The sequence below is a fragment of the Rhinoderma darwinii genome, chromosome 4 (genome assembly GCF_050947455.1).
Source record: "Rhinoderma darwinii isolate aRhiDar2 chromosome 4, aRhiDar2.hap1, whole genome shotgun sequence".
NCBI lineage: Eukaryota > Metazoa > Chordata > Amphibia > Anura > Rhinodermatidae > Rhinoderma > Rhinoderma darwinii.
Window position 1 is genome coordinate 115,312,216 of NC_134690.1, and position 15,604 is coordinate 115,327,819.

The 15,604-nt window shown below is 41.4% G+C and overlaps 1 protein-coding gene across 1 annotated transcript in view; it reads right to left on the minus strand.

Moving 5' to 3' along the window:
• Positions 1-3,024: 3,024 nt before the first annotated feature.
• The window catches only part of PFN2 (profilin 2), a 70,204-nt gene continuing 57,624 nt past the window's right edge, over positions 3,025-15,604 (minus strand). The window contains exon 3 of the mRNA XM_075861490.1: positions 3,025-5,840. Within this exon, the coding sequence (XP_075717605.1) occupies positions 5,743-5,840 (98 nt within the window). The 3' untranslated portion in view covers positions 3,025-5,742. The remainder of the gene's footprint in view (positions 5,841-15,604) is intronic.

Here is a 15,604-nt window from a genome sequence, read left to right on the forward strand (position 1 = left end):
GTACGCCGTCTGTGTGGAAACGGCGCATGCGCGGCTCCCACACGGACCAAAAGGAAGGCCGCATTTTCATGTGGACCGGAAGCCCCGGCCGGACAGTAAGATGACGACTTCCGGCCATAAGTTCAAGGCAGCGCAGACGCATAGACTAGGAGCGGAGGCGGCAGGAGCAGGTAAGTTATGTTTGTGTATGTTAGTGTTATACTGTCTGATTACCACTGTATCTAATCCTCCTACACTGTGCATTCACTCAGAAAATGGGGGCACACAGTGTAGGAGGATTGAACATTCAACCCCCTCCTTTCTTCTGGCACTAGCCAGAATAAAGGAGGGGGGATTGTGTGAGGACACTAGAGCGAGTGTGTCTACTCCAAATTTGCAGCATAAAGCAATGAGGTTGCTTTACCACATTGCCAATGCTGCAATTTTGGGAATTACTCCCTCTAGTGACCAGCACATGGAAATGTTATAAAATTAGATCTAATTTATAATATTTCCTGACTTGTGAAAAAATGAAAAACATTTAAACAATGTGTGATCATGTATATACTAACTGTTTAACTGAAAAAAACTAAATAAAAAATTCTAGCGACACATTTAAGAAAAAGTGAATTAGACGTGTGCAGTGGTCCAGCATTTCAGGAAAATGGAGATTGTACATGTTTCTTTCTTCTAAAACTAAACATCTCACATGATGATTTGCTGTCACGTGCTCTGTATAGTTTATTTTTGTTAAATATGAGCTTTGTCACATCATTTTTCATCCACTTGTAATAACTTTCTCCATTACAATTCAACAGCTTACGAGTATGATTAGTCTGAATTACTGTATCTATATTTCTAACATATTACGCAACCTTTGTCATGCGGCTGTCTCATAGTGTGATTTATACCTTTGCATTGACTTTATAACTTCAATAGCATTTCCCAGACTTCATGCCCAACCTGATTTCTGCAGCAGAGAAGCTCAGTCACAACTGATTTCGGTTACAGGTCGAGACTTAAGGGGTTTTACACAGGACGATTACCGGGCTGACGAGTGTTCATATAACGCTCGTTGTCGATAATTGCCCTGTGTAAACAGGGGAACGATCAACAGATGAACGAGCAAACGCTCGATCATCTGCTGGTCGCATAGTTTTAAAAAAGTAAAAGATTATCGTTGTTGGCAGCACATCTCCCTGTGTAAACAGGGAGACGCACTGCCGACATGATAATAATGGAGGGGGACGAGCGATCGTCCTCATCCATAGCTCCATGTGACTGGAGCAAATAAGCGCCAATCAATGATGTCTCGCTGCACCAGCCGGTGTAAAAGGGCCTTTAGGCTACATTCACACGACCGCGAAAAACTGCCGTTTTTTTAACGCCCAGTGAAAACTGGCTCCCTTAGAAGTCAATGGATCAGTTTTTACCGGGCCTTTTTTTTTAAGGAATAAATACTTGTCACGGCCAGTAAAAACGGATCCTGGCAAAGGATTCCTTGCACACAGCGCTGAGCGCGTGGAAGCCCTTGACAGCACCGTCCATATATGGACAAATAAAGTCAGGCTTTCAACTGTGGAGTCTCCGTCCAGAGCATCGCGAGATCTCTGGCTGGGGACTCCTGTCTCCCTCTAAGCCCAGATAGCAGCCAGCCCTCTGTAGATAGCAGCCACCCCCCCCCCATAGATAGCACTCCCCCTCAGATACCGCCTCTTTAGCTCCTTGTAGGAGCGGAATCCCGGCCGACGCTCTGGCCAGGGGATTCCTCTACAGAGACATCAGGGGCTCTCCCTAGGAATGAAATCCCCAGCCAGAGGGATTCCACTCCAACAGGTAGCTATAGTGGCGCTATTTACAGGGGGGTGTCATTTACAGAGGTGGTGGTGCTATCTACAAAGGGGGGTGGGCGCTATCCACATGGGCACTGTGGCACTATATGGGGGTGTGACACTATCTGTGACACTATGAGGGCACTGGCACTTTATATGTGGGCACTGCGGCACTATCTACATGGGCACCGGTGTTTTCAGGGGGTTTGGACAATAAAACCTACAAAAAACGGATGACAAACTGACATTAAAAACGGACAGATGGGCTGAAAATTTGGAGACACACGGATTCAAAATGGCCATAAAAAATTGACTGTTGATCAGTTTTTAATGCCCATTTTTTTCACGGTCGTGTGAATGTAGCCTTAGAGAAACGTGGTAATTTAATACTAACCTACATGTGATATGTCTGAATTGGAGAACGGTTTTGTCTTCTTAGGCCTCATGCACACGAGCATTTGCGGGCGTATACTATCCGCAATTGCAGATAGTATAGAACACATGCTATCCTATGGGCCAATGCGCACGACCGTGGTTTCCACGGCACGAGCATTGGCGGAAACCAGGACAACAAAAAAAAAAAATAGGTCAGGTCATTATACGGTGCGCAATTGCGGTTCAGGCTCTTTGAAATGAATGCACATCTTGTGTGTGCATGGTCCTTAATTGCGGACGGTCCGCAGACGATACACCGCTGCCCTTCCGTGCCATAATCACGGACTGTGCACACAGCTACGGACGTGTGCAGGAGGCCTTACTAGTGACTATTTTAGCATAAGAAGCCCATTATGTCCTTGTGTAGAAGGTTGAATTGCGTTCTTCGTTGTGTAGCTTCAATATAGACACTGTTTAAGGTCTAGGGAGAAGTGCAAGGGAAGCGCCGTGTCTCCTTGTATGGTGAAGTTGCTGTAACATTTCCAAATGGTGAGCTGCCTAAAGAGGTGTAAATATTTACATGCTGCAAGAATTCGTCTTCAACATCTGTAGTGAATCAGGACGAAAATATGAGACAACTTAGTCTCTATTTAGCACAAGCACATTCACCATTTGGAATATCGTGTTTTTATTTGTTTTGTCATCCTGCCCTTATTTCACTTGCATACACTTACTAGATTTAGTTGCCAGATAGTTGATGGGCTAAGTACATGTTAACATCCCTCAACCGCACCCCAATAAATAAACTTCCCCAAAAAAAAAAACGAAACGACAACAATTTGGTTGGAATAAATTTAATTTCATCTGTCTGTAAACAAGGTGTTTTAATAGTTTATGGCATTTTTTTGAAATGCATATTAAATCAGATGAGTTAGACTGTATCCCAGATGTAACAAAAGTGCAGGGAAAGATATGGACAAATTAACAAGAATGTTTACAGGTTTTTTTTCTTTTACGTGATACACAAGACAAATGGAAGCAAAATACTAAAATGACTTTACAGAAGTGCCATTCCAGAGGAAGTAGGACCTTGTGTCAGTTAAAACCCATGTCACGCACGACTTTGTTTTGTCATATGGCACAAAATACATATGAAGCGATCACAAATACAGCCAGGTTCATTCTAAAAGAATGCCATCTACTATTCTTTAGTACAAAGAATTCATATTTTTTCATTTATTAAAATAGACGGTGAGTAGTGAATTTAACTGACAACCAGGTTATACACATTTTAAATAATACAAGGAAAACGTAATGAATTGATTCTGCAGCGGTTTCCACAATTGTTAATTCGCTGTTACGGTTTATCAGCAGCACTATTGCAAACTACTAACCCTTATAAAACTATGAAGAGACTCAAGAAGCAAGGTCATTGTTCTGAGGAGAGCCAGCCAATGAAAATAAGCTGGAGTATGTCACTACAACTGGCACTTCCTTCCTGAAAATGGGCAAGTCATGAAGAGAAGGCGGCCATGTTGTGACCCGGACCAATGTTCAGAGTGTAAGTTCACCACTGAGCCTCAAACTCAAGGTAGCCATTTCCTAGTCAACTTCAAAACTGAATATTGATCCAACCCACAACTTTGCACCTCACAATTTGCGACTGGTTTGCTTTAAGATACATTAAGCCTTTAAGTGCTTGGGAAATATGTAGCTGCAATTGGTCCTATAAACAAACATATACCACAAAAAATTGTACATTATAATAAAGGGATTTAATCACAATATTCCCGAAAAAAGAAAGAAAATTAAAACTAAAAATCAGCTGGCTGACCAAGAGCCTGTGTCAACGGCTCCTTCAAAAATGAAGGATTTCATATTTGTAGTGTTATACGAAATAGGTCCGTGAAATAGATTTCTTGGTTTTACTTCAACAATGTAAAAGGTTCTTGCAGAGTTTAAAGTATAGAGCAGATTTATTGACCAGCCAACGTCTACTAAAAATCTTATGTGGCAGACAGGGAAGGCGACACTGTCATTTGTTCTAATGTCACAAGATCACAACAGAACTAAATAGTATGGACATTTCTAGGAGGGAAAGGGAGACCACATCATAGATTAGTTAACATTTTGATATGGGCTGTTACCCGTCATGTCAAATGCTACAATGCAGGTCCACAAGAACGAAGATATATCAAGACCCTCCTAGATTGGCTCTTATTCTAAATCTCACGTTCGCTCCCACGTCCATGAAAACCTTTGTCGTGCTGCAGTGCTGGGTGCAAGATTTTAAAATGGAGGTTATAGTTCAAGGACAGTTTCTCATCTCAACCACGATGAAGGAATAAATGCTAGCAAACGGCTTTAAAACTTTTCTTTAAAAAACAAATAAAATATGATTTGGCATATACTAGTGTGGAATAAAGGTGTAACTGAGTTATTGCACCAAAAACACATCCCTCCAAGCAGAGAGGTCAGTGCTAAACTGTTAACAGCAGCGCTGTGATCTGCACTCGTAATAAACAAGGGATCATTCAGGAATACACCAAGCGTAGTGAGAATGTGGACCTAGAATTTAGTGTTCCATGTAGTTATTTCCACCTGTGTTTGAGCAAAGGAAGACTAAGCTGAGCTGAGTATATGCTCAAACCACTCAAGAGGCGTCCATCCAGTGGTTTTATAAACACGCTTCATTCTATAGGGTTTCCTATACACCCCAGTATACATAGGCTTGTAACCCATGCCTTGCTGCAGTCCTGTTTAAGACGCTAGGCCTCTACTTATACTAAGCCCAAACTTCTTGCAAGACAACACAAACATGTGCTAAATACCGCTTGCTATTAGCAGAGCAGCACAAAATGGTAGAATCTCCGGGCAAAAGTGGGTTTTAAATACAATGCCAGCCTCTTTAGCAAATGGTTTATAAGTCAAGTATTTGGTGTTTTATAAAGGACAAACTTATTAAGCTGAGGTAAAATTTGTGGCAAAGTTTACATTCGGTACTCAAGTTGTCTTGAACTGGGACTCCTGTCCACGGTTTACTACACAGACACGATGTACGCTAAGAAAATTGGATGACTAGTTCGTAAACACACTTAAAGCCACATATTTCACATTATGGGACTACAAATAGATCATGGGTGGGCTTCATGAGTATTGTCGACAATAACAAGAAAATGATGGATAAATGTAAGACGAATTGTCACCTACAGCCTGGTGGACAGACATGAATGATGGAGAGACTCAGCAATTGCTGGCAGGAGATGCTGCTCAGTGGTAAAGCCTTTAGGAAGGGTGAAAGCCGATAACAGAACATCCGGTTGGGTTGTCCCAATGTGGACATAATTTGCCATGATAAACTAAATTGCTTAAAAGACAAAAAAAAACAAAACTTTCCCCACTTAAATAGGGATACAAAGGAGACACAGGTTCATCCCCCATCACCCCAGTTATTGCTAATAAAATTTCCAGATGAAAGAATGCTTTGTTCAGACAGGAAAGTTTATTAGCAATTCTATTTTTTAATTTCCCCCTAGTATATAAGTTGGCCTAACAACTAGAATCCCATATCTCTCAAGTATTTTGCCATGGCAAATGCCTTTTTATTCAAGCCGCCTCCATGGACTCCTTCTTTCCCCATTGCGAAGACCAAGACTGAAAGAGAAAAAGAGAGGAAGGCTGTTACAAAAAATTATCTTTCTTACAATAGATTTTTGTAAAATGTCAGTTTTCACATGTACACAGATAAAAGGACATTTGATAACCCATGGCAACAACTCTACTACAGACTAATTCTCTCCATCCCTCAAGAGGTTTAACGCACTCCCATATGCTCATTAATATTAACCAGCCCTACAATAGTTATGTCATTCTTTTAATGGTTTATAATGAATAGACAAAGATACATGTATACAATTCTTGACTGTTTCCCATACCCCTTTCTCCCATCCCTTAATTGAACTTTCAACCGTACCATGTAACTATGCCGCTGACCAATAACCCCCTTAACGCACACACAATTGTACGTGATTACGTGATAGAAGTATGCAATGTACAAAACTGGCTCTCCTTAAAAAGGTCCTTATTTCTGTCAGGGCTCCTTTTAATAAAGAACTAAAGCTGGATTCACACCCAAAGTGCACTTGCGTTTCTGGTGGGCTTTTTTTCTTGCTTAAAAATGCCGCAGCCAGACATTACTTTTAAAGCCTGTAGTATTTTTGGGATTCGTGGCATTTTTTTTTTTTCGAAACACAGAATGCCCTATGTATAGAAAAATGCATATACGAAATATCACCAAAAAAACTTAAGAGGCCGTGTGTAAAGGAGGCCTTAATCTATTCAGCAGGTGAAAAAGATTTGTTTTAGGCGAGCATTCGTATTCCATCAGGTTTTTTTCCCCGTCTGTAATATGGAGCAAACGTCAAATAATGAGGCTATTTACATGGGTGTATGCAATCCGAGCGTAACTAAAAAAAAGTAATATCCACTGCTGTTACCCGTACTGTGGATAAAAAAATGGCCATTGAAGTCTATGGCGAGTGATTAACATACAAGGTGCCTCTGCGTTTGGTCCGTATGGAATCTGTATTGCATCCATTTTTCAAAGGGGCTGACTTCTGAAATTCAATTATCTCCCTAGAAGACAGCCCACCAGTATTACGGATCTAATACCGGTGAAATACTGGTGACATATCATCCGCAATCCGTCTGTATTACGGAGGTTTACAAATAAGTTCATCTGAAAGAGGCCTTATATATCTCGCTTCTATTTAGAAATACGACCACTTGAAAATACAGGCCCAGCGCCTGAGCTGCACTACTAATACTGATGACAACGTTTTCTGACTCATCAGTTGTGATATAGTCACGTAGACACTTGTCTGATTTGAAATCAACATCTAGCGGCTATCTTGCTCAACCCCCTAAAGAGGCTCTGTCACCACATTATAAGTGCCCTATCTCCTACACAAGGAGATCGGCGCTATAATGTAGGTGACAGTGATTTTTATTTAAAAAAAAACGATCTGTTTTCACCACTTTATTAGCGATTTTAGATTTATGCTAATGAGTTGCTTAACCCCTTCAAGACACAGCCTGTTTTGGCCTTCAGGACGCAGCCAATTTTTTCAAATCTGACATTTTTCACTTTATGTGGTAATAACTCCGGAATGCTTTTACCTATCCAAGCGATTCTGAGATTGTTTTCTCGTGACACATTGGACTTTATGTTACTGGCAAAATTTGCTCGATACATTAAGTATTTAATTGTGAAAAACACCAAAATTTAGCGAAAAATTGCAAAAATTAGCATTTTTCTAAATTTATATGTATCCGCTTGTAAGACAGATAGTAATACCACACAAAATTGTTGCTAATTAACATCACCCATAAGTCTACTTTAGATTGGCATCATTTTTTGAACATCCTTTTATTTTTCTATGACATCACAAGGCTTAGAACTTTAGCAGCAATTTCTCACATTTTCAAGAAAATGTCAAAAGGCTATTTTTACAGGGGCCAGTTCAGTTGTGAAGTGGATTTTAGGGCCTTATATATTAGAAACCCTCGATAAGTCACCCCATTTTAAAAACTTCACCCCTCAAAGTATTCAAAACAGCATTTAGAAAGTTTCTTAACCCTTTAGATGTTTCACAGGAATTAAGGCAAAGTAGATGTGAAATGTTAAAATTTCTTTTGCAGAAATTCATTTTTCATCTATTTTTTTTGTAACACAGAAAGTTTTACCAGAGAAATGCAACTCAATATCTATTGCCCAGATTCTGCAGTTTTTAGAAATACCCCACATGTGGTCCTAGTGCACTTATTGACTGCAGCACAGGCCTCAGAAACAAAGGAACACCTAGAGGATTTTGGGGCCTCCTTTTTATTAGAAAATATTTTAGGCTCCATGTCGGGTCTGAAAGGCTCTTGCGGCACCAAAACAGTGGAAATCCCCCAAAAGTGACACCATTTTGGAAACTATACCCCTTGAGGAAATTATCTAAGGGTATAGTGAGCATTTTGACCCCGCAGGTTTTTTGCAGAAATTATTGGAAGTAGGCCGTGAAAATGAAAATCTACATTCTTTCAAAGAAAATGTAGGTTTAGCTAATTTTTTCTAATTTCCACAAGGACTAAAAGGAGAAAATGCACCACTACTTTTGTAAAGCAATTTCTCCCGAGTAAAACAATACCCCGCATGTGGTCATAAAGGGCTGTTTGGACACACGGCGGAGCTTAGAAGGGAAAGAGCGCCATTTGGCTTTTGGAGCTCAAATTTAGCAGGAATGGTTTGCGGAGACCACGTCGCATTTGCAAAGCCCCTAAGGGACCAAAACAGTGAAAACACCAAAAAAGTGACTCCATTTAGGAAACTACACCCCTTGAAGAATCCATCTAGGGGTGTAGTGAGCATTTTGAACCCACAGGGGTTTCATAGATTTTATTAGAATTGGGCAGTGAAGATAAAAAAAATCCTTTTTTTCCAATAAGACGTAGCTTTAGCTCAACATTTTTCATTTTCTCAACAAATAAAGGAATAAAAGAACCCCAACATTTGTAAAGCAACTTCTCTGGAGTACGGCAATACCCCATTTGTGGTCATAAACTGCTGTTTGGGCATACGGCGAGGATCAGAAGAGAAGGAGTGCCGTTTGGCTTTTGGAGTACAGATTTTGCTGGATTGGTTTCTTGACACCATGTCACATTTGCAAAGCTCCTAAAGTGGAAACTCCCCAAAAGTGACTCGATTCACGAAACTACACCCCTTGAGGAATTCATCTAGGGGTGTAGTGAGCATTTTGACCCCACAGGTGTTTCATAGATTTTATTAGAATTGGGCAGTGAAAATAAAAAAATCCTTTTTCTTCAATAAGACTTTTAGCTGAAAATGTTTCATATTCTCAACAAATAAATGAAAAAGAGCACCCCAACAATTGTAAAGCAACTGCTCCTGTGTACGGCAATACCACATATGTGGTCATAAACTGCTGTTTAGGCACAGAGTAGGGCTCAGAAGGGAAGGAGCGCCATTTGGCTTTTGGAGTACAGATTTTGCTGTTCTGGTCGCTATGTCGCATTTGCAAAGTCCCTGTGGGACCAAAACAGTGGATCCCCCCAGAAGTGACCCCATTTTGGAAACTACACCCCTCAAGGTATTCACCTAGGGGTGTAGTGAGCATATTAACCCAACAGGTGATTGGCAGAAATTGGTGTGCACTCGATGTTGCAGAGTGAAAATGGTTTTTCAATAGATATGCCAATATGTGGCGCCCAGCTTGTGCCACTGGAGACACACACCCCAAAAATTGTTAAAAGGGTTCTCCCGGGTATGGCGATGCCATATATGTGGAAGTAAACTGCTGTTCGGGCACGCTGTAGGATTCAGAAGGGAGGTAGCGCCATTTGGCTTTTGGAGCGTGGATTTTGCTTGTAGTAGTTTTGTTTGGAGTCTTACTGGTGTTTCCGTTTATAATGTGGGGGTACATGTAAGGCGGGCGGAGTATATAAGGGGCATAGTCAGGTGGTATAGTGGGGTAAAAAAAAACAATAAAATAATCCATAGATGTGTGTTACGCTGTGACACAATCCTTTCTGCACAGGCCGGTGTCGCACTAATAAATGGTCTTTACTTATTCCCCTTTTGGTCCACACTCCGCACCTTTGAAGTTTGGGGAATTTTGCTGGGAAAGTGTTGTCCTGGTATAATACGGGCGCCCTCACTTCCAGCAGATATGTTTGGGACCTCCCCTTCCTGGTTCCCTAATTTTAGGGGCCTTGATAAATCGCCACTTAAAGAGGCTCTGTCACCAGATTTTGCAACCCCTATCTGCTATTGCAGCAGATAGGCGCTGCAATGTAGATTACAGTAACGTTTTTATTTTTAAAAAACGAGCATTTTTGGCCAAGTTATGACCATTTTTGTAGTTATGCAAATGAGGCTTGCAAAAGTCCAAGTGGGTGTGTTTAAAAGTAAAAGTCCAAGTGGGTGTGTATTATGTGCGTACATCGGGGCGTTTTTAATACTTTTACTAGCTGGGCGCTATGAAGAGAAGTAACATCCTCTTCTCTTCAGAACGCCCAGCTTCTGACAGTGCAGATCTGTGACGTCACTCACAGGTCCTGCATCGTGACGGCCACATCGGCACCAGAGGCTACAGTTGATTCTGCAGCAGCATCAGCGTTTGCAGGTAAGTCGATCTTACCTGCAAACGCTGATGCTGCTGCAGAATCAACTGTAGCCTCTGGTGCCGATGTGGCCGTCACGATGCAGGACCTGTGAGTGACGTCACAGATCTGCACTGTCAGAAGCTGGGCGTTCTGAAGAGAAGAGGATGTTACTTCTCTTCATAGCGCCCAGCTAGTAAAAGTATTAAAAACGCCCCGATGTACGCACATAATACACACCCACTTGGACTTTTACTTTTAAACACACCCACTTGGACTTTTGCAAGCCTCATTTGCATAACTACAAATATGGTCATAACTTGGCCAAAAATGCTCGTTTTTTAAAAATAAAAACGTTACTGTAATCTACATTGCAGCGCCTATCTGCTGCAATAGCAGATAGGGGTTGCAAAATCTGGTGACAGAGCCTCTTTAAAACAGAAGAAATGTTCCCCTCGGGCCGGCACAACTGCATATTTTTATTTCCTGGCTTATTGGTGCCTTGACTAATTTTATTTTTTCATAGACGTAGTGGTATGACGGCTGTTTTTTTTTTGTGTGACGAGCTGTAGTTTTTATTGGTACCATTTTGGGGTACATGCGACTTTTTGATCACTTGTTATCCTTTTTTTTTTGGGAGGCAAAGTGACCAAAAGACAGCAATTCTGGCATATTTTTTTAGTTCTTTTTATACAGCGTTCACCATGCGTTATAAATTACATGTTACCTTTATTCTGCGGGTCAGTCCGATTCCGGTGATACCTAATTTATAGCACTTTTTATGTTTTTCAACTTTTTGCACAATAAAATAACTTTTGTAAAGAGAATGGATTTTTTCTGTCGCCAAGTTGTGAGAGCCATAAACGGTTTTACATTTTTCGTCGACGGAGCTGTATGAGGGCTTGTTTTTAGCGAGATGAGTTATAGTTTTTATAGGTACCATTTTTAGGTACATGCGACGTTTTGATCACTTTTTATTTCAATTTTTGGAAGACAAAGTGACCAAAAAATAGCAATTATGTCAGTATTTTTTAGTTTTTTTTTTTTTACGGCGTTCATTGCGTGGGATAAATAACATAATATTTTTATAGTTAAGGTCGTTACGGTCGCAGCGATACCAAATATGTATGGCTTTATTATTTTTTTCAATAATAAATGACTTGATAAGGGAAAAAGGGCGATTGTGTTTTGTGTTATTATTTGAAACTTTTATTGTATTTTTTACAACTTTTATTTTTACACTTTTTTTTTACACTTTTCTTTTACACTTTTCTTTAGTCCCAGTAGGGGACTTGAAGGTCCAACTGTTTGTTTGATGTTCTAAAACATTGCACTACCTATGTAGTGCAATGTATTAGAACTGTCAGTTGTTCACTGACAGCAAGCCGATCAGGCTCCGCCTCCGGGCGGGGCCTAATCGGCTAACGTAATGGCAGATAGGAAGCCTTTGTTAGGCATCCTGTTGCCATAGTAGCAGTCGCCAGCCTTGCCATCGCATGGCAAGGCTGCCGATAGCATACAAACCACTTTGATGTAGCAATTGCATTGAATCGCTGCATTGAAGGGGTTAATGCAAGGAATCGGAGCTAGCTCCGGTTCCTGGCGATAGATCGGGGTGTCCGCTGTAACATACAGCGGACACCTACTGCTGATGACGCTGGCTCAGCTTCTGAGCCGGAAGCTGAGCCGGCGCCATCTTGCCGATGGTACCGGAAGCCTCCTGGGCCCCGCCGCATAGGAGGATTCCGTTACTGGTGGACCGGGAGGTAAGCATTAGCCCTCCGATCGCCTTTGCAGCCACCGGCAACCCAGCGATCACGTTGCTGGGGTGCCGATGGCTATAAACTCCTCACATGCTGCGATCGCTATTGAACGCAGCATGTGAGGGGTTAATCGGTCGGATCGGAGGCTAGCTCCGGTCCTGGCCGATACCTCAGGGTGCCAGCTGTAACATACAGCTGTCACCCGGCGGTGATGTCGCTGGCTCAGCTCCTGAGCCAGCTTCATCTCCATCACGTACAGTTACGTGGAGATGCGGGAAAAGGCCATCTCCCATGACGTAACTGTACGTGAAATGGCGGGAAGGGGTTAATGCCCAAGTGGGCGTGTTTTTACTTTAGACCAAGTGGGCGTTGTACAGAGGAGTGTATGACGCTGACCAATCAGCATCATGCACTCCTCTCCATTCATTTACACAGCGCATAGGGATCCTGCTAGATCCTTATGTGCTGTCTTATACTAACACATTGACAATACTGAAGTGTTTAGACAGTGAATAGACATTCCACGGGATGTCTATTCACAATCTCTGCACTTCGTTACTCTGTCTGTGGTAGTTACAGCAGAGGAAGCGTGATCTCGCGAGATCACGCTGTAAATGACAGGTTACAACGAGATTACGCTTCCTCTGCTGTAACTACCACAGAAACAGTAACGAAGTGCAGAGATTGTGAATAGACATCCCGTGGAATGTCTATTCACTGTCTAAACACTTCAGTATTGTTAGTGTGTTAGGATAAGACAGCACATAGCGATCTAAAAGGATCCCTATGCACGCCCACTTGGGCATTAAGCAACTCATTAGAATAAATCTAAAATCGCTAATAAAGCTAATAAAAAGCATTACTGTCACCTACATTATAGCGCCGATCTCCTTATGTAGGAGATAGGGCACTTATAATGTGGTGACAGAGACTCTTTAATGACACCCGACGTACTATTAAGGATTTAACGCAACACATTGCGTCCGATCCAGCCGATTAACCCCTTAGATGCAGCGCTCAAAAGCTAGCGCTGCATCCATTGGGTTTACTAGCAGATCGGAACCCCGCAATGCAATCAGTGGCCTCCTGTCTGCAAAGTATAGAAGCCTGTTAGGTCCCACTTGGAGATGGGGCAGAAAAGGCTTCCAGCCACAGAAACAAGATGGCGCAGGCTCAAAAGCGGAGCCTGCGACTTCAGCTGCGGGTGTCAGCTGTATGTTTACAGCTGGCACCCTCCTGTAACGGCAGAGAACGGAGCTAGCTCCAAACCCTGCCATTAACTCCTTAGATGCCGCGTTAAAAAGCGATCGCGGCATCTTAGCGGTTTGAATCCGATCAGCATCGCTGCAATGTGATCACAGGGGTTCTGATTGTTGCTATGGCAATTGGGGACGGGTCCTAATAGGCTTGCGGTCAGTGAATAACTGACAGCTCTAATGCATTGCACTACGTGGGTAGTGCAATTTATTAGAGGAAAAATCAGAGGTGCAGGCCTTCAAGTTAAAAAAAAAAGTTAATAAAAGTGTAAAGTTTCAAGTTAAAAAAAACAAACACTGCCTTATGACAAGTCTTTTATTATAGGAAAAAAATGAAAAAAAAAAAAAAAGAGTACACTTTTAGTAACACCGCGTCCGTAATGACCCAAACGAAAAAATTATAATGTTATTTTTCCCGCATAATGAACATCGTGAAAAAATGTAAAAAACAATGCCAGAATCGCTATTTTTTTGGTCAGCACTCCTTCGAAAACAGAGTGAAAAGTGATCAATAAGTCATACGTACCCCAAAATAGTATAAATAAAAACTACAACCCGTCCTGCAAAAAACAAGCCCTTACACAGCCTTGTCGACGCAAAAATAAAAAAAGCTATGGCTCTCAGAATATGGTAAAAAAGATTGTCAGAATTGCTAGTTTTTGGTCACCTTGTAAAAAAAAAAAAAAAAAAATGAAGTAAAAAAAGTGATACAAAAAAAAAAAAAAATTTAAAAAAAAAAAAAAAAAAAAAAAAAAAAAATCACATGTACCCCAAAATGGTGCCACTGAAAACTACAGATTGTCCCGCAACAAATAAGCCCTCACTGCTCCGATGGAGAAAAAAGCTCTGGCTCTCAGAATTTGGCGACACAAAATGTGCAGTGTTCCAAAAGCAGATTAGATCGGGCACCATTTGTCAGTGCGACACTGGCCACAAATCTGTGATATTATTTATTTACCCTGATGTTCTCTGAACAGCTTACATATGCCCCCACATTATCAAACTGAAATACCAGCACGACCCCAAACAGAACTGCCAAGCAAAATCTGCGTTCCAAATGCCAAATGGTGCTCCCTCCCTTCTGAACCCTACAGTGTGCCCAAACAGCAGTTTAGGTCTACATATGTCATTACTGTAACCAGGAGAACCCGCTTAAAAGTTCGAGGTATTTGTCTTCAGTGGCACAAACTGGGCACAACATATTGTGCACTAAAATGGCATATCAGTGGAAAATTGCAATTTTTACTTTGTACCAACCGCTACGCAGTCATTCCTAAATGAAAAAAAAATATGTGGGGTCAAAATTCTCACTACACCCCTTAATATGCCCTAATGGTTGTAGTTTCCAATATAGGGGTCAATACTTGGGGGTTTGTTTTACTATTTGATCTCAGAGTCCTGCAATTGTGGGCCAACGCTGTGAAAATCACCAAAATGATCACATATGGGGTATAGCCGTTATCGGGAGAAGTTGCTTTAAGTGTTGCGGTGCTTTTTCTCCTTTTATTCCTTGTAAAAATTTAAACGTTTTAGCAGAAAAAGAAAAACTTAATTTTCAATTTCACTGCATAATTCCATTAAATTCAGCAAAAAAACAACTGGAGTCAAAATGCTCACTATACCCTTGATAAATTCCTTCAGGTGTGTAGTTTCCCTACATGGAATCACTTTCGGGGGGTTTCCTCGGATTTGGTCCCGCACGGGGTTTTGCAAACGCGACAGGACACCAAAAAACAAAATCAGCAAAATGTAAATGACAAATAGCGCTCCTGCCTTTCTGAACCCTCCCATGTATCCAAACAGGAGTTTATGACCACATGTGGGGTATTGCCGTACTCGGAAGAAATTTCTTTACAGATGTTGCAGTGCTTTTTTTCCCCTTTCTCCCTTGATGAAATTAAAAAATTCAATGTTTTATTGTAAAAATTACATTGATATTCATTTTCACAGCCTAATTCCTCTAAATTCAGCAAATAACCTGTGAGGTCAAAATGCTCACTTTACCCCTCGATAAATTTCTTCAGGGGTGTAGTTTCCCAAATGGTGTCACTTTTGGGGGTTTCCACTGATTTGGTCCCGCAAGTGCTTTGCAAATGTGACATGGCGCCACAAACCTTTCCAGCAAAATTTAAGCTCCAAAAGCCAAACAACACACCTTCCCTTCTAAGCCATGCCGTGTGCCCAAATAGCAGTTTAGCACCACATATGGGGTATTTGCTTTACAAACGTTGGG